This window comes from Netta rufina (genome assembly GCF_964035555.1).
Source record: "Netta rufina genome assembly, chromosome: Z".
NCBI classification, from domain to species: Eukaryota; Metazoa; Chordata; class Aves; order Anseriformes; family Anatidae; genus Netta; species Netta rufina.
Window position 1 is genome coordinate 6,397,534 of NC_140126.1, and position 22,495 is coordinate 6,420,028.

The window sequence follows — 22,495 nt, forward strand, 5'->3', positions numbered from 1 at the left end:
AGCACTGTGCTGCACCAGAGTGAAAGCAGCAGGAAACTCAACAGCTCGCGGCCAGCATCAGCGAAGCAACACCAGATACCTGCCACTGGCAGCAGGGCTCTCTTACTCAGTGCTTTGTGCCAAGTTATGGCACAGGAGAGAGATTGTCTGACCAGTTTTTTCTGTTAACATGAGCTAAGAGATGTATGAACAGAGAGCAACCTCACACTCTCCAGGGAAATGCACAAAACAGACAAGAGGGGCAGGTGAGGAGTGCTCAGACAGCAAGTGAGAAATGGGGTTTGCAGAGGCAGCGCTGCTGATGCTCCAGCAGTACCACAAAAAGGAATTGCCGGGGGCCTGGCTAGAGTTTTGTGGGATTTTTATTTTTTTTTTTATTATTTTTTGTGTTTGTTTTTTGTTTTTTAATACAGGCTAACGTTGTACCCTTTGCTAAAGCTGCTGATTCTGCCACATAAACTAGAACAGAAATTTCTCAGAAATTAAGTTGGTTCCCCTCCTTGTTAATTCACTGTCTGCCTCCCAACTGAACATCGGTCTGTATTTGTGTGTTTGCAGAAAACATTCCCTGTACAAAGTCTGACGTGCAGCTACACTGTTCTGACTGAGGAATGAAGAAGCCGAGAGTCCACTGAACATTGGATTTTCCCTGTACAACGTGGCCTGATTTGGAGTTTGGTCCAATGAGGACAGCGAGTTAACCGTAGAGATCATCATCATTGTCTTCACTGTACACGTTGCCCCCGCTGCCACCTCCTGTGCCTTGGCTTGGACCAGCACCTCCCTGGTTTCCTGATGGGAACCTGCAGGCAGCAGTGAAAAAGGGGAGAGAAGAGAAGCTCTTCAGAAGCTTCCTCACAGCTCAGCACAACCCCCTCCCTCCACACCAGCCCCCGGGTGCCAAGTAGGAAAGGGGAGAAATGTGGTGAAGCCTTAGGGCAGGTCATGCAAAGGCTTACACTGCTGCCAGATGTTGCTTGCAGTAAAGGAAAAAGGGCTGATGGGTTTCAGGAGCACTAGCAGAGCAGCTACAGCTGACCTGCAGCACAGCCTGTACCACTGTGTGCTCAGCTGGGTGCTGTACACACTGGGGGGAACCAGAAAATGCAGTGGAAGATGGGATTGTTACCCAGAGGACAGCAAAGCTGCCCTCAGTGCTCTGCTCTGAGGCTAGCTGAGCCACGTTGCCTTCCCCGCCTCCCTCAGGGTTACCTGAAGCTGCCAAAGCCACGGCTCTGCTGTAGAGTCTGTGCAAACATCTCGTATTTCCTGATGTCATTGTCACTGACAGAGCGGCGAGCAAAGCGCATGGCCTCCTCAAAGTGATCCCTGCGTATCTCAGGAACCGGGTCGTCCTCCTCCACCTCCTGCAGTGGGACAGAGGGCCCAGGTGAGCTGTGGGCAGCCCGACACCCGCCCACAGCCCTCCCCCCCCGGGTCAGGATGCAACAATACTCGCCGAGGCAGGGGCTAGGGAGGGATGCTGCAGCAGACTGAGTCACAGCTGCAGCAGGGGCCTTCTGAGCAATGCCAGTGATGAGGCACAACAGGAGGCCCTCACCCTCCCACAAGAAGAGAACAAAGTGCTCCAGCTCAGCGCTCTGTGCCAAGCCTACTCGTCCTCATCTGAGGATTACGGAGAGGAACGCATCATCCCTCACCCACGGGCAGAGGTGGGCTGCCTCTCTCATGAGCAGGGAAAGCTGAGTGCCCCGCTCACCATGGCAGAAGGGTTGGTCTGCCTCTCACGCTCTCGCCTGATCTCACTCTCGATGGACTCGCGGATGGCCAGTTTGCAGGCACGCTGGCAAATTTCTGTCAGGTCAGCCCCCGAAAAGCCGTTGGTCATCTTAGCTAGGAAATCCAGGTCAACATCCTAGGGGAAAACGAGAGAGGCCTCTCCTTTACACCTTGCACTCTCAGGTGACAAAGAAGTGCCTTCAGATCCCACAGTACCAACGCACTGCCTTAACTTTGGTCAATTTTAGGAAGATGAGCTGTTAAGGCTCTTGCTTCTGGTAAAAGTTAACCACACACAAAGGCAGGCCACACTCTCCTCGCTCACAGAAAGAGCCTGCTACACAGCTACATATGCCTCTGCACTGTTCACCTTCAGGAAGAGGCAGGCAGTCTTCCAGACGTGATTTCCTCAGGTCTCAACTTTAGGAGTCAAATAAGATGACTGGAAATGGGGAGGACAAACAGCCTCCTTCCTGTCAACTGATAGAGAAGCACTGCAACGTTCTTTAAAGCTTTCCTTCCCAGCAGTTCTTAAAAAACATAAGAATGGCCTAAAAAAGTCTGCACACTCACCTGACACCTGTCTTCCTCTGATTAACCCCGTAAGTTTCATTATTGCCTGCTTCCCACGCAAGACATAGAACTCTTGCCTATGAAAGAGCTCAGCAACAATTAACTGCACTGGTTCCTCTTCAATTTCCATCTCCCACCCCCGTTTTTTACATTTATTTTTCTTTCAGAGTACAAGAATCTCCTCCATCTTGCCATAACAGGCGTTCCTGTTCCTGCACTGTAGGCAGAACTCTACTATGTGACAAAGACCTGCTGTGCTGACACGCTGATATCTAGCTGCGTTGGTACCTTGTTTTAGAACTCGAGCCTCCCCCTATCTCTGCCATCTATTTCCACTCTTCAGAGATGGAAGGTTTCACAGCTCTGCAGTGCGTGGAGCAGTCCCCAGCCCTCCTCTCTGTCCCCAGCTCGTGAGAAGCAAGTGCAGCGCACTGCAAAGCCAACTCAGGTGCAGTCATGGCACGGATCCTACCTTAGCAACTGGTGATTTCCTCAGGTTGGCCTTAAGAATAGCCACCCGGGACTTCTCGTCAGGCAGAGGGATGTAGATGAGTTGATCCAGGCGGCCAGGGCGCAAGATGGCTGGGTCAATGATGTCCGGCCTGTTGGTGGCACCGATGATGAAGACGTTCTTCTTGGTGGACATGCCATCCATCTCTGTCAGGATCTGGTTGATGACACGGTCTGCAGCACCGCCGCCATCTCCGATATTCCCACCTCGAGCCTTCGCAATGGAGTCCAGCTCATCAAAGAAGAGCACGCAAGGGGCTGCTTGGCGGGCCTGCAAAAGGCAAGCAGAAACAATTAGTCCCTGTTAAATAACACGAGGAGAGGAGCACACTGATTTCACACTGAGCATACCCTAAAATTACAGCAGCTCAGAGGAGTACCAGAGCACTACTGCCTCAAGGAGAGCTTGGAGGAGCTGCTCTAGAAAACCCCAATTAAATACTGAGTAACAAGGTGAATTTCTTCAAAACTGAGAGCACCGTAGAGCAAGCAGAAGTGTGGTAACTCTAATGCCAAGAGGGAAAGCTGGAACCAATCTGCCAGGAGCAAACTCTCCCAGCAAGATCTGGGGATGTCAGCTGGTTATTTAGGCACTGGGGTATCCACAGTCACAACGTATCAAATAGAAGGGGCAAATCCAGCCCATCTTCAGCTACCTAATGGGTAACTACAGGCAAAAGAAGTCAGATCCTTCGAGGTGTGCAGTGAAAATGGGTGCAAACTGCTGCAAAGAAAATTCCAGTTAGAAATAAAGAAAAAAATCTTTACAATCAGGGAATTCTAACATTAGCACACAGGCCCAGAGGTCAGGGATTCTCCATCCTTGGTTTGGGCTAGTATGCTAATGCACTAATCAACTAATACACACAAGAACCTCACACACACACAAGCCAGAATTCCAAGTTATCTTCCTGCTCTGGACTAACAGTTGGAGCAGATGGCCTCTGAGGTTCCCTTCCAACCCACATCTTCCCCTCTCATTCTCCTTTCTGCTTTGCTCTTCCAGCAGCTCCCCTGACCACAACAGTGAGGATCCCCGAGTTAATCCCTACGTGGGACAGGAGGCAACGCAATCTACAGGGAACTGGGCAGCAGGAGTGGAACTCCTTTCTGCATTATGCATATTGCAGGACAAGACCCTGAAAGGTGTTTTGAAACTCTGTACAAGTTAATAGCTAATGAGATGTCAGTTTTCAAGGCATGTTGAGGATATTTATGTCACTCTCATGCCAGCCTCATGGCTAAGGCACTAGCATATTTATCATTCTGTAACAGAAGATGCAAATTGTAGTGGGAGAAAGAACATTTAATTAACTATGTTCCCAAACACGATTAATTCTGTAACATTGGGAAAGCAGCCCCTGCTCACAGTCCAAGTGGAGAAAACACACAAAAAAATACACAAGTAAGAACCGGGCCAGTAAGACAAGCAGAGCAGAGACGATGTTCTGGGGGTATCTCAGCAGAAATGTAGCACAGGGGAGCAGAAGAAACACTTACCTTGTCAAAAATCTCGCGCACGTTGGCTTCAGACTCTCCAAACCACATGGTAAGCAATTCTGGGCCCTTGATGGAAATGAAGTTTGCCTGGCATTCATTGGCAATGGCTTTGGCCAGAAGCGTCTTACCACAACCAGGTGGCCCATAGAACAGAACCCCTTTTGATGGAGTCATGCCAAATTTGAGGAACTTGTCTGGGTGCTCCACAGGATACTGCAGGAGGAAACAACAACAAAAAATTCTCGGGATGAATAGGCCTGCGCCTTGCTCCAACCAGAAACAGTATCTGAGATTTCCAGTGAGTTAAACACAATTTTCTGCCTGCTCAGGGCCACTACAGATTTTAGATGAGAACTGGTTCAAAAAGCAGCACAGCCCAATTGTAAAGCTGCCCTAAAATGCCTATTTATCCCTAAGAACTATTCACCAGTTTGGATAGTTTTCCAGTACACTTAACCCCAGCTTCATTCTGCCCTGCAGAAGCAAAAGGGAACAGCTCATTATCCAACCTCGTCAGCTCTGCCCTCCAGAGACACGCAAGGTGGCTGATGTGAGCTTCTATCCTCAGCAGCAAGGTCAGAGCTAGGTGATGGTTTAACACCAGAAAATTAGACTGAAAATTAGATTTCTATTTATTTATTATTAACTCACAGACAGGTTGCCTCTACAGTGACAACTGAGAGCGGGGATGTATCAGAAAGAAACCATCCTGATGCAGACACCAGAAGTTTCCACAGACATTCATGACTTTTTGTCTCCTTTCACAGAAGGCTTCACAATTATTTTTCACCTGTCTCAATGGTAACACCAATAAAAAGCCCTTTGGAAGCTCATTGCATGAGAATCTTTGTTTACCTTCTGGCAGATAAAGCCACCATGTAACAGGATTCTCAGCAATGCTCACATTGCTGGCTTTCACTTATGAGAGGCTGAAATGCTGCATTTAGCACAAGACCCATGAAAGATGTCATCGTACACTCAACTAAGGAAAGTCTGACGCTGCTTCCCAGCACCTTCCTCTCCCTGAGTTCACTAAGATAAAACACCGTGGTATTTTCAGTCCATTACAGGCAGTTACCACAAAAACTGCATTTATTCTGTTTACAGTCCAAACAGGAGTATGAAGAGGCTCTGGATTTTACCAGAAAAATTATTACTTAAGCTGACTAGGCAAAAAATCAGCTGCAAACTCTTACCTGTACAAGCTCCTGGAGCTCTCTCTTTACATCTTCTAGACCACCAATATCTTCCCAGGTAACTTGTGGCACCTCTACCACAGTCTCCCGAAGAGCAGAAGGGTTGCTCTGGCTCAGAGCCCACTATTGTTAGAAGAAATGGCATTAAATAATGCTATCATGTCATGTTCCCATGCTTCAGATAAACAGTTACACATTGCACCTCAAAGAGGGGCACTCTTGCATTACCCTGAAGTCATCCATGGTCACAGCCAGTGAGTTCATCACTTCAGCATCAATGGTTTCATCTTCTAGGTCTATGAGATCCATCTTCTTTCTAATAGCCTGAAGAGCAGCTTCTGAGCAAAGAGCAGCCAAGTCAGCACCAACATGTCCATGGGTCTCGTTTGCCACCTGAAAGCAAAGCACTGACTATGACTCACAGGGACACAAGCAAGCACTCTGCATGCTCTGGTGACTCACTCGGAGGTGCAATGGAACTCTGGAGGACAGAAACATCAGTGTTCCACGTTCCACTGTGGGTTCAGGAGGCAAGTGCCACCTCATAATTAACAGGCAGAGACACTGCTGTTCCACCTCCCACTTGAGATCAAAGCTGCAACTGGAATTCAGATGGCACAACACAGAAAGATAACCCCAAGACTGGAGTTCTTCATTCAAGACAGAAATAACAGGAACCGACTGAGTTTACATGCGGTATCCCATGTCATCACAACACTCACTCACCTCCCTGAGAGCTGTTTTAGGGTTACGAGTGGAAACACACAGCAAACAAACCCAGGAGGACAGTAGCAAGGCACATGCAGACTGTACTGACAAACAATTGTTTCTCTTAGCCATGCCACTTTTAACTAGCGAGTGAGGATTTTTAGTCACTGGTGAACTAGTTGGAAGGAAGCCCAGAGATCACGCGTTCACCCAGTTTCACATTGTCCTAAACGAGCAACTACATTTATATGATCAAAGCCATAACAACTCTGCCACAAAACACAGCATCAGTTAACGTTAGGCTGCAGAGACAAGCTTTCCCAACAGCATTCTGCTCACCTGTTCCAGATCCACATCGTCAGCCAGTTTCATATTTTTTGTGTGGATTTGCAGGATCTCCAGGCGCCCAGTTGCATCTGGGATACCAATATCTACCTCTCTGTCAAAACGACCTGGGGAGTACAAAACGTATGTTGAGCTGCTGATTCTGCAAACCAAAGAAGCTGCAGTTGCTGTATGCTTCTGACTGAACGACATAATGACAAGCTACAGAGACGTAATTTCAGAAAATGCCTGTGTTTTGAGTTTCTCTACAGCATCTATCAGCATAGGTTCATAGTCAGCTCAGAGAGAATAAAGGCCTTAGCCATTTTGGAAAAGTGGAACTACTGTATTAACTAGACTTCAAGACTACAAAAAGCAGGGTACTGCTGGTTTAGCAACATTTTCCAAGCTTCATTTGTAAAAAAGAATACTTCCCTTAACCAATGAGGGTTACAATACACCATGAGGCATTTGTGTTTATTTCCGCTTTTGTGTCCTCAGCATAACAGTACACAAATTCGGAGAGACATACTTAGTTTTTTAGAACTTCCTACAGTAATCATCCCAGCAAAACCCAGGTTGTGAAAGAAAAAAACTGCCCCATTATCTGGGGAGGCAGGTAACCTATATATTACTGCGGTATTAACATACACCTATCACTTGCCTCATACATACAGCTATCATTTGCCTCTAGTCATGCTTCTACACACTGAAGATGTCATTTTCTCCTGCAAGCTTGGTAGGTCTGCTGTTACACACTTTACTAACTGCTCATACACCAGACATTAATTCACACTGTAGAGCTTTGAAAACATGGAGCTTGGAAGCTACCAGACTCCTCAATAATAAAAGGAAAGTCAGACAATTCTTCTACAACCTGAGGCACACACAGGCCCTCAAGCAGTCTTTTACTCCTTCAGTGTGTCCTGAGCTAGCCTCACCTAATAGAGACTACCACATGATTTCGAAGTATTTTTATTACAAGTTCTAACCTAAATAAAACAGGAAATTATATCAAAGGCCAGAAGCCTAGAAATAAATTACAAAGCAGCAGCTAGACACAAGTCAATAGTCTATGGAACACACAGAAGACTTTTAATATTAATTTCTGCTCCATCTCTCCAAGGCCCCTGAAGCATAGTTTGTAACAAAGCATCTGATTGTATTGGGTTTACGTGGCATGGGCTTGGTAGCAGGGGGCTGCAGGGGTGGCCTCTGTGAGCAGAGCCCAGCAGCTGCCCCATGGCATAGAGGAGGCAGGTCCAGATCCTCTGAGAGGGACGTGAGCCAATAAGTGATGTTGCTTGTGCCTCTGGGAGAGCAGATTTAAGAAAGGGGAAAAAAAATGCTCAGGGGAGGACACAGAAGAGGGTGGATATGGGAGGGTGTTTTTAGTTTGCTTTTCCACATTTTAGTTTTCCACAGTGCTAATCTGCTAGTGATAGGCACTAATTACTAATCTCCCTACGCTGAGTCTGTTTTGCCCATAAAGATAATTGGTGAGTGATGCCCCTGCCCTTAATCTCAGCCCTTGAGCCTTTTCTCTCGCGTTTCCTTTGAGGCGAGGGGGAGTGAGAGAGCAGTTGTGGAGGAGTTCAACTGCATATCAGGGTAAAACCATTACAATGCTACAGAAAACAGCTGACAATCCTGGTTACCAAATCGCCTGAGTGCTGGGTCAATGCTGTTAGGTCTGTTGGTAGCTGCCATAACAATCACATGTGCTCTCTGTTTCAATCCATCCATAAGAGTCAACAGCTGAGACACTATGCGACGTTCCACCTCTCCATGTGTCTACAGAGAGACAAAACAATTATTAGACTAAAAAACAATCATTAGACTAGAAGCTCTACAGCACAGGAGCTGGACGTGAGAGCCACAAGCTGATAACAAACATTGTGAGCTGTATACTATTCTTCTCACACCTGACTGAGTTCAAGCATTAACTGCTGCTTTACCCTAATCTCAGACAGACATTCATGCCAGCTGCTACCAAAAAGGGTGTACAGACACCTCTTTACCTCCTATAGGCTATCTTTACCTTCTCTCTCTTAGGAGCAATGGCATCCAGTTCGTCAATGAAGATGATGGCAGGAGCATTCTTTTCTGCTTCTTCAAATGCTTTCCTCAGGTTGCTCTCAGACTCACCAGCCAGCTTGCTCATGATCTCAGGACCTGAAAAATAGCAGCTCTGTGGCACCCCGAAGAGACACAGCTAGCCCCGAGGCATGTAGATGATTTTTTTTAAATACAACATTCACATGGGAGTATCTATATTTCAAGCCAAAGCAAACACTATCAACCAAGTTCACTAAATTTGCAGCTGAACAGGCAAGAACAGAATGCGAAATTATTTTCTATCATTATTCTGGTGTGTTCAGCTTACTCTAACAGAATGCAGTGCTAGTCAGTGAGCTACCTTTAGCTGCCTCTTTTCTTACCCTATTTCACACTTGGTGAACTTCTCTGTAATGTGCCACCACACACTGTTAATGCCAGTCCTAGCTTGCAAGAGAAGCAATCAAATTATATGGTGATGAATTATCAGGATAGGGAAGGAAAAAGCTGTAAGATACTTAAGCTGTCTTTAGCTTGCACTACATGGGTACACATTTACCTCTATAAGATCCTATAAATGAATTCCAAAACTAAAATAAAACAAGAAAAAAAAAAAACAGCCTGCCAAAAAAAAAATCACAACCTCCCCTCAAAGAGTAAAAAAAAAAAAAAAAAAAAAAGAGTAAAAGAGTAAAAACATTTAAAATATTTTTCCATCTTGATGATGGGAGTGGTCACGAAGAGAAAGCAAGCTTCTTCTGAAAGATCTGAGGAAAATAAACCTGACCCTCAGGCTGCAGAGCTGCTACAGCTGCCTGAAGTGAACCAGCTGCAGAGCCATGGGTGTGGGCAGGTACCACACTGTTTCACTTCAAGTAACTCACCAATTCATACCAGTTCTGCCTACAGTGCTGCTTGCAGCTGCAGGCTTGGGCCAACCACACAAAGACCACATCACTAATTCTGACAATGAACGTTACTTTTATTATGCACCAGAAGTACAAGTCTCTAAAGAAAAGGCTGCCTTATAGGCATACAGTGACACCTTTCACAGACTTAGGAAGTAGATGACAAGGGTAACATATGGTTTGCAACAGCCCATTTACTTATGACATCTTGAGATAAAAAGCAAGGCAGTTCCCTACTGCTGGTCTTTGCTATGCTGTGCTGTACTGTACAATCCACTGCTTTCACCTTAATGGATCTGATTGAAATTGGGGAAGAAAAGCAGCGCTCCTCAGGTACAAACATTGGTTTTTCCAGCACTGATTGCAAAATGGGACAGAAAAGCAGCAAGGAAAATTCAGAATCTGTTGTTCAGTGGCCATAAACCAGTATCCACCTCAACTGCTACAGGTGAGATTGAACAATATGAGGTCCTGTCACTTCTAGCTAAGTTCCAAAGTACTCATTATAGCTTTCAGGAACATTCCTCCCAATTTAATATTATGTGGAACAAAAGAGGTCTTGTGCTTCACTTGAAGGAAAAAGAACTGCAGTGCAGACCAACTTCTTTTCTGAATAAAACATGCTGTCAGCAACAGAAATGAGTGTTCTACGCCCATATACAAAGAATAATCTCACCACTTCACTCCTAGCTCTGCCCTTACCAACATAAATGAACACTCATCTAAACAGACTCCAAATTCCCACATCACAAAACTGTCTTTCAACCACTGATACAGAACAATCAAGTTTAAAGACAGCGCCACTACCACAGATGCTTCCACATTAAGCGTCCTCAGTGAGGCACTTGAAAGAAGTAAGAAAAGATGTCAAGGACACGGAGGTGGCTATAAGGTGGCCTTATCTAAACCATTCACTACCACTAGCTGGAAGAACGACCACACAGCAGGTTTGGGTCCAAAGCAGACTCAAAGCTTACCATTGATCAGGAAGAAGAAGGCCCCAGTTTCGTTGGCCACCGCTCGGGCAATCAGTGTTTTACCAGTGCCAGGAGGACCATACAGCAGGATGCCACGTGGAGGCTGGGGACAGAGGCAAGGGATTTAGGTGGTAAGCTAGTACCTGAACGCCTGAGTAGCTTCACAGTGTATTCCAAGCACTGGATAAAGCCAGTCCGAAACTGTGATGCAGGCTCATGCAACAACTGCCATCCAGCCATCAACACCCTGACTACTTCGCATGACACACAAACAAAAACCTTGCCAGTAACTGACAGCAATGATTCAAAGCATCACTCTGCTTTACAAGTGCCAGCATTTTAATCTGTGTCTAAAATGTAAGGAAATAGCCTCCTAATACCAGCATTTTTTAAAAAAAAAGTTACTTATTCCCCTCCAATAAGACATAAACCTCCTGTATCAAAGACAACAGCAAAGTCAACCTGGAGCATGCAGGTGCTTACCTTCACCCCTATGGCCTTGAAGAGCGCAGGGTGTCGGAGGGGAAGTTCCACCATCTCTTTGATCTGAGCCAGCTGCTTCCGGCAGCCACCAATGTCATCATAGCCCACTTCATTCAGGGACTCTTCTTCATCCTGCCGGGAAGGAAAATTATTCAATATTCGAGTGAAGACAAGGGTACAACAATCCCTTCCAGTTTACAAAACCAGGAATCTGGGCTATTGCTCGTTGTTCCTTCTTTGCTGTTTTGAGATGCTTACTTAAAAGACTTCCTGGTTTCTTCTACAATTGTTTTGTAGCTCTGACTTCCCAGATATACAACAGGAATTACCTGCATGTACCTAGACCTCAATGAAACCTGGCCTCTTGAATGACAGCCTCTGCTGCTACAGACTCAAGCACAAAACAAGCTATGTGATCTTCACATGTGTCTAACTGATTAAAACAGACAACGGAGCCCAGTATAAAATATTCCTTAAACTGCAAACGACATTTCTCAGTGCTCAAAATGCCCTAGCTACCATACAGTTCTCAGATGCAGTGTTTTCTTTTGGGACTGACTCAAACTAACTGACAACGATGAAATTCAGATGTGCAGTAAGACCAGCTGTAGCTAGTTCTTCCAGTACAGCCCTACAGCAATCATTCTGCTCATGGGTGTTGAAATCTCTACTGGCCTTAGTTATCTGTAACTTAACGCCACAATAAAATCATAAAATAACACAGTCTGGAATCTCAGAGGGGATCAAGCCAGAGCCCCACAGAGCCAGGATTACTATGTGAAGCAGGCTGCTCAGAGCCTGACCCTGACAAGCACTGAAGGTCTCCAGAGCTGGAGATTCTTTCTCTTTAGGCTTTGTAGAAACCTTTTTCCTAACATCTATTAGAATTTCCCTTGACCCAGCTTCTGCAACTGTCTCTAGTTCTGTCCCCAGGCACAAGCCTCAGAAGAACCTGGTCATCTACATCTTTTCATCAGGCAGTTGCCAGAAAGCCTTCCCCTCTACCTTCCCTTCTCTAGCCCAAGGCCATTCTCCCAGCCTCTCTTATTTTGACCTCATTCTGCTGGCTTTGGCTGAACTTGCTCCTAAATGCCTCTACTGTGTCCTGAAGAGCCCAAACAGGACTCATCCAGAGCCTCACAACTGTCAAACAGACGTTAATTTTTCACAAAGCAGCTAACTTTGTGAGGTATTCAGCCACCTTAGCTCATATGCCTGAGATTTCCTACTCTACAAAAAGTAAGGTGGCCAACTCCTGACAGACAAGTAACTCAAGTTGCCTTAAACCTGGGATACTCAGGTTAGACAACTTAAGGGATTGAATTAAAATAAATAAACTGTTTAGAGATTTCAAGTTTCTCATTCAAAAAGCGTTAATCGTTTTCTCTTCACATGGCATGAAATTTAGCTACACATTAAGTCCTCCCTGCTATGGGTCAACAGAACTTCGGAATTAAAAGATGCACCTAAGTCCAGCATGAGATACCTGGAAGCAGATGCAAAAAACTAGCTGCTATCAAGTTGTACCATTTTCTCAGCAAACCTAAACATTAGTCTTATCTCAGTGTCTGAGGAAGGATGCTGGAAGCACATTTCTCCCACTACCTTCAGCAGCAGCTCATCTCCTGAAACCAGAGTTCCTAACCCTTACATTCAATACACAAAACGGCAAACCAGGAACTGCAACTCTGCTGCTCTCCAGGACTGTCACAGAAACAGATTTCAGTGGACAGAGTGGATTCAGGACAAGAACTGCGTGGCAGGGGTCAGCTCACCTCTCGTTTGATGGGCTCTCCTTCACAATGGATCACTGTGTCCGGAGCCACTATGCAGTAGGGACTTGGATCTGTCTCCACCACTTTGAATTCCACCGCACGCATTCCTCCACGCACCAAGAAGATGTCACCTGGAAAATCCCACATTTCAGTGGCCTGCTGCAGCTGATGTCTGCAAAATGTCAGCCCTTGTACTACCAGCAGCCATAGAGGATAAGGAAGTAGGTTACGCATGCACATGCCATTGGCATTTTTAACACTGCTCTACATTTTAGACTGAAGAGCTGCACGTACTGTGTGACTGCCAGAGCACTGTTTAGATCTGCAGCAGTTAAACTTTTCACATTTCATCCAGAAACAAACAGCAAACAAGAGAAAAGAATTCTCTGCCTAAATACCAAACAAAGGCAATTAATCACATTTATTTCCCATTCAGTTCCAATTCAACTGTTCTGGAACAATTTTTTTATTAAAAAACTTCCTAAGAATAATTCAGATGTAGTTTAGGAAAAAAAAAATGTTCAAACTGGTTTATAGTTTGTGTTTGATCAGCTACCTAGTCACAAACTGAGGTCAAGCATCACTGATCTTTTGAAACTGGCTAAGAATAGGGTCCAGGAGTAAGATGCTCAAGTTTTTACTGTCTCCTTTAAAAACTAGCTATTGCTTTACAAAAGAGGTGCCTGCCCAGAGACAGTAAATGGTGCAACCACCGCAAGTGAAAAGTCATGAGACAGAAGGAACCAAATCCAGACTGAAATGTCAAACCACCCTGAGATGCAAAAAGCTTTCAAGAAGTTTGCAGAGCAACATGAGACTCGATCCCAAACACAAGATTTCTTCAACCAACTCACAAACTGTCCCATTTTGACTCGTAGTGCCTAGCACTAAAGTACAGCAACATCTGTTTCACTAGAGAAATTCTCTCTAGACACCATCTGCTTATTGGTTTTGCTACTACTGCTCCGAATAAGTGACTTTCGGAGTGGCTGTTCCAATCTGCACAAAGACATGCGAAGTGCAGCTTTGAATGTCCTACTTCTGTCTACTGCCTCAAAGAGGAAAAACTCTAGCCAGAAGCACTAGAAGCAAGAAAGCAGTGAGAAGCCCTAACATAAAAAAAATTATTTGGAAGTGGTTATATAAGTTACTATTAGTTACAGTAACTGCTTGTCTGTGGAAGGAGAGTAATACATAATATTGCCTATGACTCCTGGCTAAACTAGGCTACAGAAGCTGGAAAACTTCATTCAGCTTGTGTTTATACTGCATTAGGACCTACTTGTTCCAGCAGAAGTACTACTAGCTCAGCTCTGAAAGTGCATTTCATTTTCTAAGCACTCTCACAGTTACTAATTGAATTGCTCTGAAGAGGTGAATTTAGTCATGGTGCCAGCTGCTCTACCCAACCAATTAATGAACACACAGGCAAACACACAATCCTTTTGAGTGGTAGCAAGATAGGAGAGAATCTTATTAAAATAAATTCTACCTAAGACTTTAACACGGTCCCATCCAATGTAGCAAGAAAAAAAAAGCAGAATACTCATGCTGCTGTGCCAGCCAGTAATAGATATTACCCTTTCTTCTGAAGATTAGGGGAAATTGAATCAGAACAAGCAAAATCTCACTCTGCAGGTGCCAGTCTGATGCTTTGTAGAGATCTGTGCTAGTCCCCAGAAATTCTCTTTACCCAGTCTCTCTCTTTACCTAGACCACAGTCAGCAGCATAAGGACTACAGTAACACGTGCTATTACCTTTCCTGATGGGTCTGTATGCTTCCAGGAAGTATGGCTTGAGATAGACCTCAAACAGATTCCCCGTGATCCCTTCTACTGTGTCATCAATTGGCAGCACGTGGATACGTTTGCCATATTTCACATCTGGGCAGGGCTGGATGCTGCAACAGAAGAAAACTCCGGTTAGTCAAGTCATCCTCGAATTATATGTGAGTTTGGAAAAGGCAGTAATGTCACTTCCCAGGCCAGCACAACCACCAGAAAGGACTCTCCAAATCTGTGCTGAGGCTTCCCAATTGCCCAAGAACATTTCAGTGCTGACAAGGCAAATACCATGCCCAGCAGAGAGCTAGTCTTCACAACATGTGTTGTTCTTCAATCCTCTCAGCCCTATCCAGGCTGCGGGGGAGTTTTCAGACTTTCTTCCTACCTCTGTTCTTCTGCCAGGATGTCCCTTGCCATCCCCAGCAAATTCAGAAATTACTAGTGCAGCCAGAAGACCTGAGAGAGTCAGAAGCTAATTTTTGTTTCCACAAGGAGCTACTGCTGAACCAACAATAAGAGAAAGGGAGCTGGGGGTAACTTTTTTCCTTCATCTCTCTAACCTACTACAAGAAATAGAGCCCCTGCTGCCAATAACCCTGATTCAGAGCAAAGGCTCTCAAAGTACCAATCAGTGGTAATTGGCTTGCAGCCAGGCATCTGTCAATCCCACTTTGTGGAGGATGACATTTAGGTTAAAGTCCTCAGACCCTTTCCAGCTTTTTAAACAAACACCACAGCCGTGATTTCACAGGGTAGGCAAACAGCCTACCGTAGCGATAGCTCAGTATCGAGCTGCAGCTGAGAGGCAGAAAGCTCAAATGTGCTTCGCCTGCTAGGAAAAGCCTACACTGAACTGCAACTGAGCATACTACTTTTCGTAGGCCACTCTGTTTAAGACACTTAACAGATTCATTTACCACATGTTTTACAGAGAAGATACAGCAAAAGGGAAAAGGAAGAGACCAGCTCTCCCAGAAGGAAAACAGTTTACAGACCACAAGCAGGAAGTGATTAATGCATGAATCTGTATTTTGGCAGAGACCAGGCCACAGAAGGTAAGAAAATAAGTAATTAAAGATCAGCAAGAAAAAGTTATGAGGGCAAGAGGTGTCAAAGTTCTCTGACCCTTGCAACGAAGCTAATGTAATGTAATGCATCTGGAGGGCTGAGAACTGCTATAGACACAGTCCCAGAAGAAGAGGAGAGGGCAGAGGCTCAACTGTCACACTAGCAGAGACTCCAACAGCAGCCTCATATCATTTTAAGGTAAGAATTCACCTTTATTCACAGGGACGGGGTCAAAGCACTGTTCAGTTCCAACCCTGGCGGTATTTAAAACTTGCATTTTCTACAGTACAGCCTCATCCCCCTCCTCTACAAAGCTTGTATAAAACTTATTTTACATTTACAGCTTTATCCAGGTATCAACCCAGGAAGAAAAGTGCCAGAAACCAGGTTCCAATTTTCCTAAAATATATAGGATATTCCATATTAGGAAGATGCTCAGGGGAAGAAGCTGTCAGCCTTCCCATATTTAAGCCTGCAAATTAGCAATTTTGTATTTCAGAAGTGCTCAGGCAGTTTTGCCCTACTCCTATCATAGAATGGATACTTTTCTGTAACTCATGATGTGCACTTCCATGTTTTCTCACCACTTTCTTCAAGTGTTGTACAACAAAATTACCACAACACTTTTAAAACACTCCTAATTCAAAAATTTTATAACAAGAACTGAAATATAGATAACCTGAACATAACTTCCTTTGGGGATTTCTAATCTTGGTATTTGATTCATGTTTCTGTCATTCATTCCTATCAAGTTTCAACTTCTGTATGCCACAGGGCAGCTTCATGCTTGAGCTAGATACTGTGAGATCAATTACGATATTGCTTAATGCCTTCCATTGTTAATGGCATAGAGATGAGAAATTCAGACATGAAAAATTTGTGAGTTCCTCTGACAATGTAAAGTCGGGAAGAAAACTGACAGCAGTGGAATATTTGAACTATTCAATTTAATGGCAGGACCTGGGCTCATGAAAGTGCTGAAGAGACTTCAAGAATCGTTACCATTGTTTTTTAGTATTAACCCTAATATGCACACAGCCAGAAATACACCCAAAAATTAACTGAGATCCCTGACATAAGCCATGCACTTGAAAATGTATCTGAGGTCTCCTCTGAAAGACTTAAGGATACTTCCTGCATATCCTGCCTCTGCTACTGACTGAATGAATTCAGGGCCAGTGCAGAAGTTATTTAGATAATCCAGGGACACACGACAGGCAGCAAAGCAGTCCCCACCTGATCACATCACCCAGGCGCACTCTCAGGTTATTGCGAACAACCCTGTTCATGCGAATCTTCTCATCTGAGCAGGTATCATCTGACAGAACAATGCAGACTGCTTCCCTCCTCTTCTTTCCTTTTAGCAGAACAGTATCTCCTCTGAACAGTTGCAACTCATCCATTTTTGCCTATAAACAACAACAACATTAGAGAAAGCTTTTGACAAAACAAGAATTCAAGTGTTTGAAGGGGAGTTACTTTGGAGAATTACATGTCAGAAGACAAGAACTAAATCCACAAAGACACAGGATCCCACTATACTGGTCATGAGCTAATCCTGAAGCCAGACTAAGGGCTTAAACTCAACAGAATCTTAAAAGATCATCATCAAAATATATTTTAGCATGGAAGAGCACTCAAGAACAAGACAACCCACCTCCCTCGCTTGTAACAGCTGCAGCTTCTTATACAAATAGTTAGATTCATGTTGCAAAGTTAAATTTCAAGTTTTTTCAACGTACAGCAACAGCTTGCGTATTACCCAAATGAAATGCTTTGATTTTCCCTGATGACGCACCTGGGACAGTGACACAACACTGTTGTCTTCATTGATGGCTTCGTCAACAATTAACCGATTGGGCCTGTTCTTCTGCTTCAGAATTGCAGTCGATAAGTCATCCGCTTTAGAACTGGGGAAGAAAACACAAGTTATGAGTCTCAGCGATACCACTCCTCCCTTCTCCAGTCACCCCCATGCTTTGGTCTCCGTTTCCTATAGGCTTTTGTTGTCACGTCTTTTAAAAACCATACTTGTTAGTAAGACAAAGGAGAATATTCTTCGCAGGTACCCACTTCAGGTGTGCAAACCAGAACGCTTTCTGTGAGTAAGTATTAACTACCTTACCAGCCTCAAATGGAAACAGCTGCGAAGCTATTGGTGAAAAGAAGTGGTCAGTGAGATGTTGCTGACTGTAAGATGTTTCGCCTAAAAGAATTAGTCAGACTCATCTGCAATCACATGTAACCACTGCAACCGAAACAAAAGTTTAAGTCTATCTGATGACAAATCCCAGATAAATAGGGGAATTAAATCACAATGTTGCAGCTCCCCTGACAGGAAGAGCTGTAAGAGTTTAGCCTGTCAAGGGCTATTAGTTAAACCCAGCAAGCCAGTAGAAATATCCAAGTGTTCACTAAAAATGTGATTTATTTTTTTTTTAAGGATATAAGCACCTTTCTGCAATATCTTCATAGGAGTCACAGCAGCTCTAGCCCACTACACCACAAGAAATGTGACAGATAATTTGTTTGTCGTGACAAAAATGAAGCAAAACAAACAGCAAGGAAAGGGGGATAAAGGCAGATTAAATCATTTCCTTTAAAATCTAATACAGCAAATTATTCATTTCAAAAAAAAAAAACAAAAAACAACTTGAACCAAGATGATCTTGGAAGTTGTACATTAGCCAATCAAAACATTAAGAGACTGTTGGAACTTCCCTTCATAGGCGTCTGACTACTTTCTCAAGACAGTCCACAAGTGCCAACATCTAAGGACGTAACAGAAAATGATGCAGACTTTGGCTTGATCCTAATGAGACAAAACAAACAAAGAATACCTGTCTTTGTCCTAAGCGAGCAGCAAGCACCAGCAGAGAGCAGGAAGCTCTGAGTACAGCTGTGCTGTCTGCATTCTCTGGCTCTGTTTAGCTCTTTTAGGGACAAAACAACCAGAAGAAATCCAACCCTGAGTGGAAGTGGCAGAGCAAGCAGCTGCACAGCATGAAGGCAGCATGCTGCAGCAGAGCTTCGCTTAGTGTGTTCACTGCATCTCTTAGGGGTACATCAGAGAGGCGTGACATACCTCCAGCACTGTTACCTGAGGTACCCCTCACACCCTAGAGACAGAAGACTGACTGTGCAGTATTGGCTCCTCTGAGGATTCCAAAGAAGAGGGGAACAACACAAGCCTACGAGAGCAGCCAGCTTGTTTCCAAAAGGTTTTCAAGCTTTGCATAAACTATACTAGCATAGGAAACACATTGCAAATGAGGATGACCTTATTTTAAGCAAACAAAACAAGGAGTTGTAAAACATGTCTTTCCAGGACTGCCAGCACTGGCCAAGTTGCATTTTCCCTTTCTTCATTAAGAGTGCAATAGGTAAGAAATTAACATTGTCAATGAGCATGTCAAGTGTTATGCATCCACTCTCGAAACCCAAAGGAGAGACAAGGAAGTCTGCTGGACACATCCAGGAAGAAGCTCACGACTTTCATCTTCAATCTAAAACATGGTGCTAGGAGAGTCCTAAAAGGGTTGGGATTTCCATGAAAGCCTAACAGAGCACTAAGAAAACCGAAATAAATAAACTGTCAGGTCCGATAGCATCTTGTAGTTAAAACACCAGGCAGAAATAACAAAGTGCTTGTAAGGGCATCAGCTCCTGGACACTGGAAATTAATTCAGCAGGTGCATTTAAGAAGTTGAATTAGGGGACACCAGCAAGAAACAATACTTCTATTTAGTTCAGAGGCTGAATGTAATTCACACCCCTCCACACATGAGATGTGGATCCAAAGAGCTTCTGATAAGAAACCATTGCCAGGAGTTTGGCTGCATGAACTGGCACTGAAACTGAGTAGCTCTCCCTCAGGACACAGAGACTGTAATGCAGCCTAGAAAATGGACTGTGACTCCAGAGAAAAATAAATGGAAGAGGAATTGGGCAACAAGAGAAAGCTTTTTTGACCAAAGCTTTCAATAATGCAAAAGCTGTAGAAGAATTGGAGGGGAAAACAAAGTTCAGCAATCTTCCAGTACACAGCAAGAGGTACATTTAGTTCTGCTGAATGTGAAAACAAAGTTTTGGTACTGAAGAACTGAATCTGCAGTTCCCTAAGTAAGAAGTGAGGGCTGGATCAATGCTATCAGTACATTACTGCACTTAAAGCAATCGAAAAACTTGGGGGCATTAAGAAAGGAATAAAGGTATCCTGGAAACAGCACACAGATACCTAAATGCTTGGGCTCAGCTTCAGTTCTCTGACCTAAGAGTTGTGCCTACAAAGAACCAAAAGTGTTAGGAAATTACATGACAGCTACACAGGCAAGCGATGTTGTTTCTCCTGCAGACAAGTGTAAGGACTTTGACAGTCTTCCTGGAGCAGCTGAGAACATTACCATCACCATTTGCCCTCGTTGCACCTCTCCTGGGGATTCCTCATGCATTAAGTGAAGTGACAGAGCAAAATATGTCTGCGCCCCTCAACCACACTCAGACAACATCTACAGAGCAGGGAAGGAGAGCCTGAACTGAAAATATTAAGCTGGAAAGCCTAAAGCATGGGTCGTGATCCTCTTCTGCCAACTTTCCTATGCATGCTGGTAAACTTCAGTGAGGGGCCAAGGCAGACTGCTAACCTAAGCAATTTTTCAAGCTCCCCAATGAGTTTTCTGTCAGAAACTGCAGCTTCTTTAGATCATCTCCCCAACTCATCCCTTGTGTCAGCTCCCTCACACACTTTCCTTCTCCCTCACTTCGTTCACTGACTCAACAAAGAGACAAACTGAACACAAAACATAGCTTTAGAGCTGCTTGGGGATTAAAAGGAAATTCAAAGCTTGCCCCTAGACAGAGGGCAGGAGTGAGGACATAATCCCCTGCACAGCTAATGGGCAAACTTGTACATAAAGCACAAGACATCAGTAAAATTGAAGCAAACATGTACTAGCCCCTGAAGCCCCCCAAAAATGGGTTCCCAAGCCTCATTCTTAGCCCCCTTTTCTTTCAGTGAAGCAGCCCAACAGACCCATTTTACACTGGGAAGGGGAGGGGGGACATTTTAACAACTTTTAACATTTCTATGTTTTTCTCTGTCAGAGCACCCCTTGTTCAGTACACATTAATGCCCAAAGGCTACATGTTACAGCAGACTGTATCAGGAGAGAGCAGAAGACAATTACTGGCAAGCAATTCTTCTGAAAACAAGCACTAATCTCCAAAAATCCCCATGAACCAGGGAACTAAGATGTTCCTGCAAGTCTGTGGTAAATATATCGTGGAAAAGTCCCTGACTCAAAACGATTCCAGCTTCAGCAATGAAAGTGAAAACAATCTCGCCTTCTGGAGGCTGGTGGGCCTTTTAAATGAATGCCCTCACGAACCTTCTTTTGAGACAAACCTGTCAGTAGTTTCTTACAACCCTGACCCTGAACACCTATGTTATGGGCTGAACTGCTTTCCCTAAGTCAGTATTATAAATCCAAAATGCATTTTATCCACTAAAACAAATGACTGATGTTTCTGATGACTGCAGCCACACACAGGGCAACCAAGCAGTGAGTTCATCCCCATGCCTGAGAGGCCAAGTCCTCAGACAGGTAGGTAGGCACATGAAAACGAGAAGCTCTTCAGAAACCACGCTCTGGTGGCTCCTGCAGTGCTGAAGCTCGGCTCAGCAAGATGGTTGCCAACGGCACTGAGCCCAGAATCGCAGCTAAGAGGCAGCTCTTGTTGCAGAATAACTTCTGCGGGTTCCTAGGTGGCGGTGATAACTTTGTGACAGCGCACGTTTCTTTTGAGGGCAGCGTTCACCTCGGCCAGCTGCAAAACGGGGTTTGGGGCCTATTGCTTCTTCGCTCTGCCGTGCTCACCGGATTCTGGGCACGCCTTGGTAGGACCCAGCAGGCGCTCCTGGATTTGGGAAATGCCTTTGGGTGCTATTTTTAACACCCCCCTCGCCGCCCAGCGCATGTGGGACGAGCACCGCCGCTCAGCTCCGTGCTGAGGGGCCTGAAAGCCGATCCGGGGCCTGGAAACCGGGGCCATACCGAGGGGCCAGGAGCCACCACGGCTCAGTGGGGGGGCCCAGCCACAACACACCCACCCCCACTGCGCCGGGACGGGCCCGAAACCGGCACGGGACGAGGCGGGGAGGCCTCGGGCCGGGCCCTGAGCCTGGGGGGGAGGCCTCGGGGCTGTGAGGAGGCCTCGTGAGGGAGGCCCCGGCCCGGCCTCACCCCCCCCCCCCAGTGACTCGATGCTGAGGGGTTGGGGGGGTGGGGGGGGTGCACGGGGGGGCCCCCCGCGGGCACGCGCCCGGCTCGGGAGCGCGCTCGAGGCCGCGGCCCCTCCCCAGCCGCCCAGCCCCGCCTCCGCGGGGCCTGCATGACACAGCGGGATCGGGCAGCCGCGGCCCCTCCGGCCGGGCACGGCGCCATCGCCGGGGCCCTGAGGAGAAAGAAGAGGAGGAGGAGAAATGGAGGAGGGTGGGGGGGGGGGGGGGGGAGGGCTAGGCCGCAGGGCTAGGCCGCGGCCCGCACTTACTCGGATCCCGAGGCCATGGCGCTGAGGGGAAGGGGCTCGGGGCTCCTCGGAGCGGGGCGGCGGAGGAAGGAGGCTGCCGGGGTGTGCGGCGGGCAGGCAGCGGGGGGTGGTGGTGGTGGTGGCGGCGGCGGCGGCGGGCGGGCGGCGGCGGCTCTCGGGGTGCTCGGCGCTGCCTCGGCCTCAGAGCCGACTCATCGGAAGGGGGAGCTCCGCCCCGCGCCGCCTCGCCTGCCTAGCAACAGCGCGCGCCGGCCAATCAGAAATTCCGGCCGGCGGGGGCTCAGCCAATGGGAAAAGAGTGTGGGGAGGGGGGGAAAGGGCGCTCGGGTTCTGCGCCCCGT

General features: G+C 46.0%; 1 protein-coding gene across 1 annotated transcript; it reads right to left on the reverse strand.

Moving 5' to 3' along the window:
* Positions 1 to 344: 344 nt before the first annotated feature.
* On the reverse strand, positions 345 to 22,322 carry VCP (valosin containing protein). The gene is made up of 17 exons (XM_084305713.1): positions 22,155 to 22,322; positions 17,404 to 17,515; positions 16,842 to 17,014; positions 14,511 to 14,653; positions 12,753 to 12,883; positions 10,978 to 11,109; positions 10,495 to 10,597; positions 8,593 to 8,726; positions 8,210 to 8,345; positions 6,567 to 6,679; positions 5,748 to 5,912; positions 5,520 to 5,642; positions 4,324 to 4,536; positions 2,786 to 3,094; positions 1,721 to 1,876; positions 1,213 to 1,367; positions 345 to 803 (listed from the first exon to the last, which is right to left on the reverse strand). The coding sequence occupies exons 1-17, from the start codon at positions 22,169 to 22,171 to the stop codon at positions 698 to 700; spliced, it is 2,421 nt and encodes an 806-aa protein (XP_084161839.1). The 5' UTR covers positions 22,172 to 22,322; the 3' UTR covers positions 345 to 697.
* Positions 22,323 to 22,495: the final 173 nt, after the last annotated feature.

Bases quoted from the DNA above. Each gene is read 5' to 3' on its own strand.
- VCP (XM_084305713.1), bottom strand. The intron at 5,643-5,747 runs GTAATGCAAGAG...TTCTAACAATAG, and splicing joins TGACCATGGATGACTTCAGG to TGGGCTCTGAGCCAGAGCAA. The intron at 804-1,212 runs GTAACCCTGAGG...TGCTGCCTGCAG, and splicing joins CGTGGCTTTGGCAGCTTCAG to GTTCCCATCAGGAAACCAGG.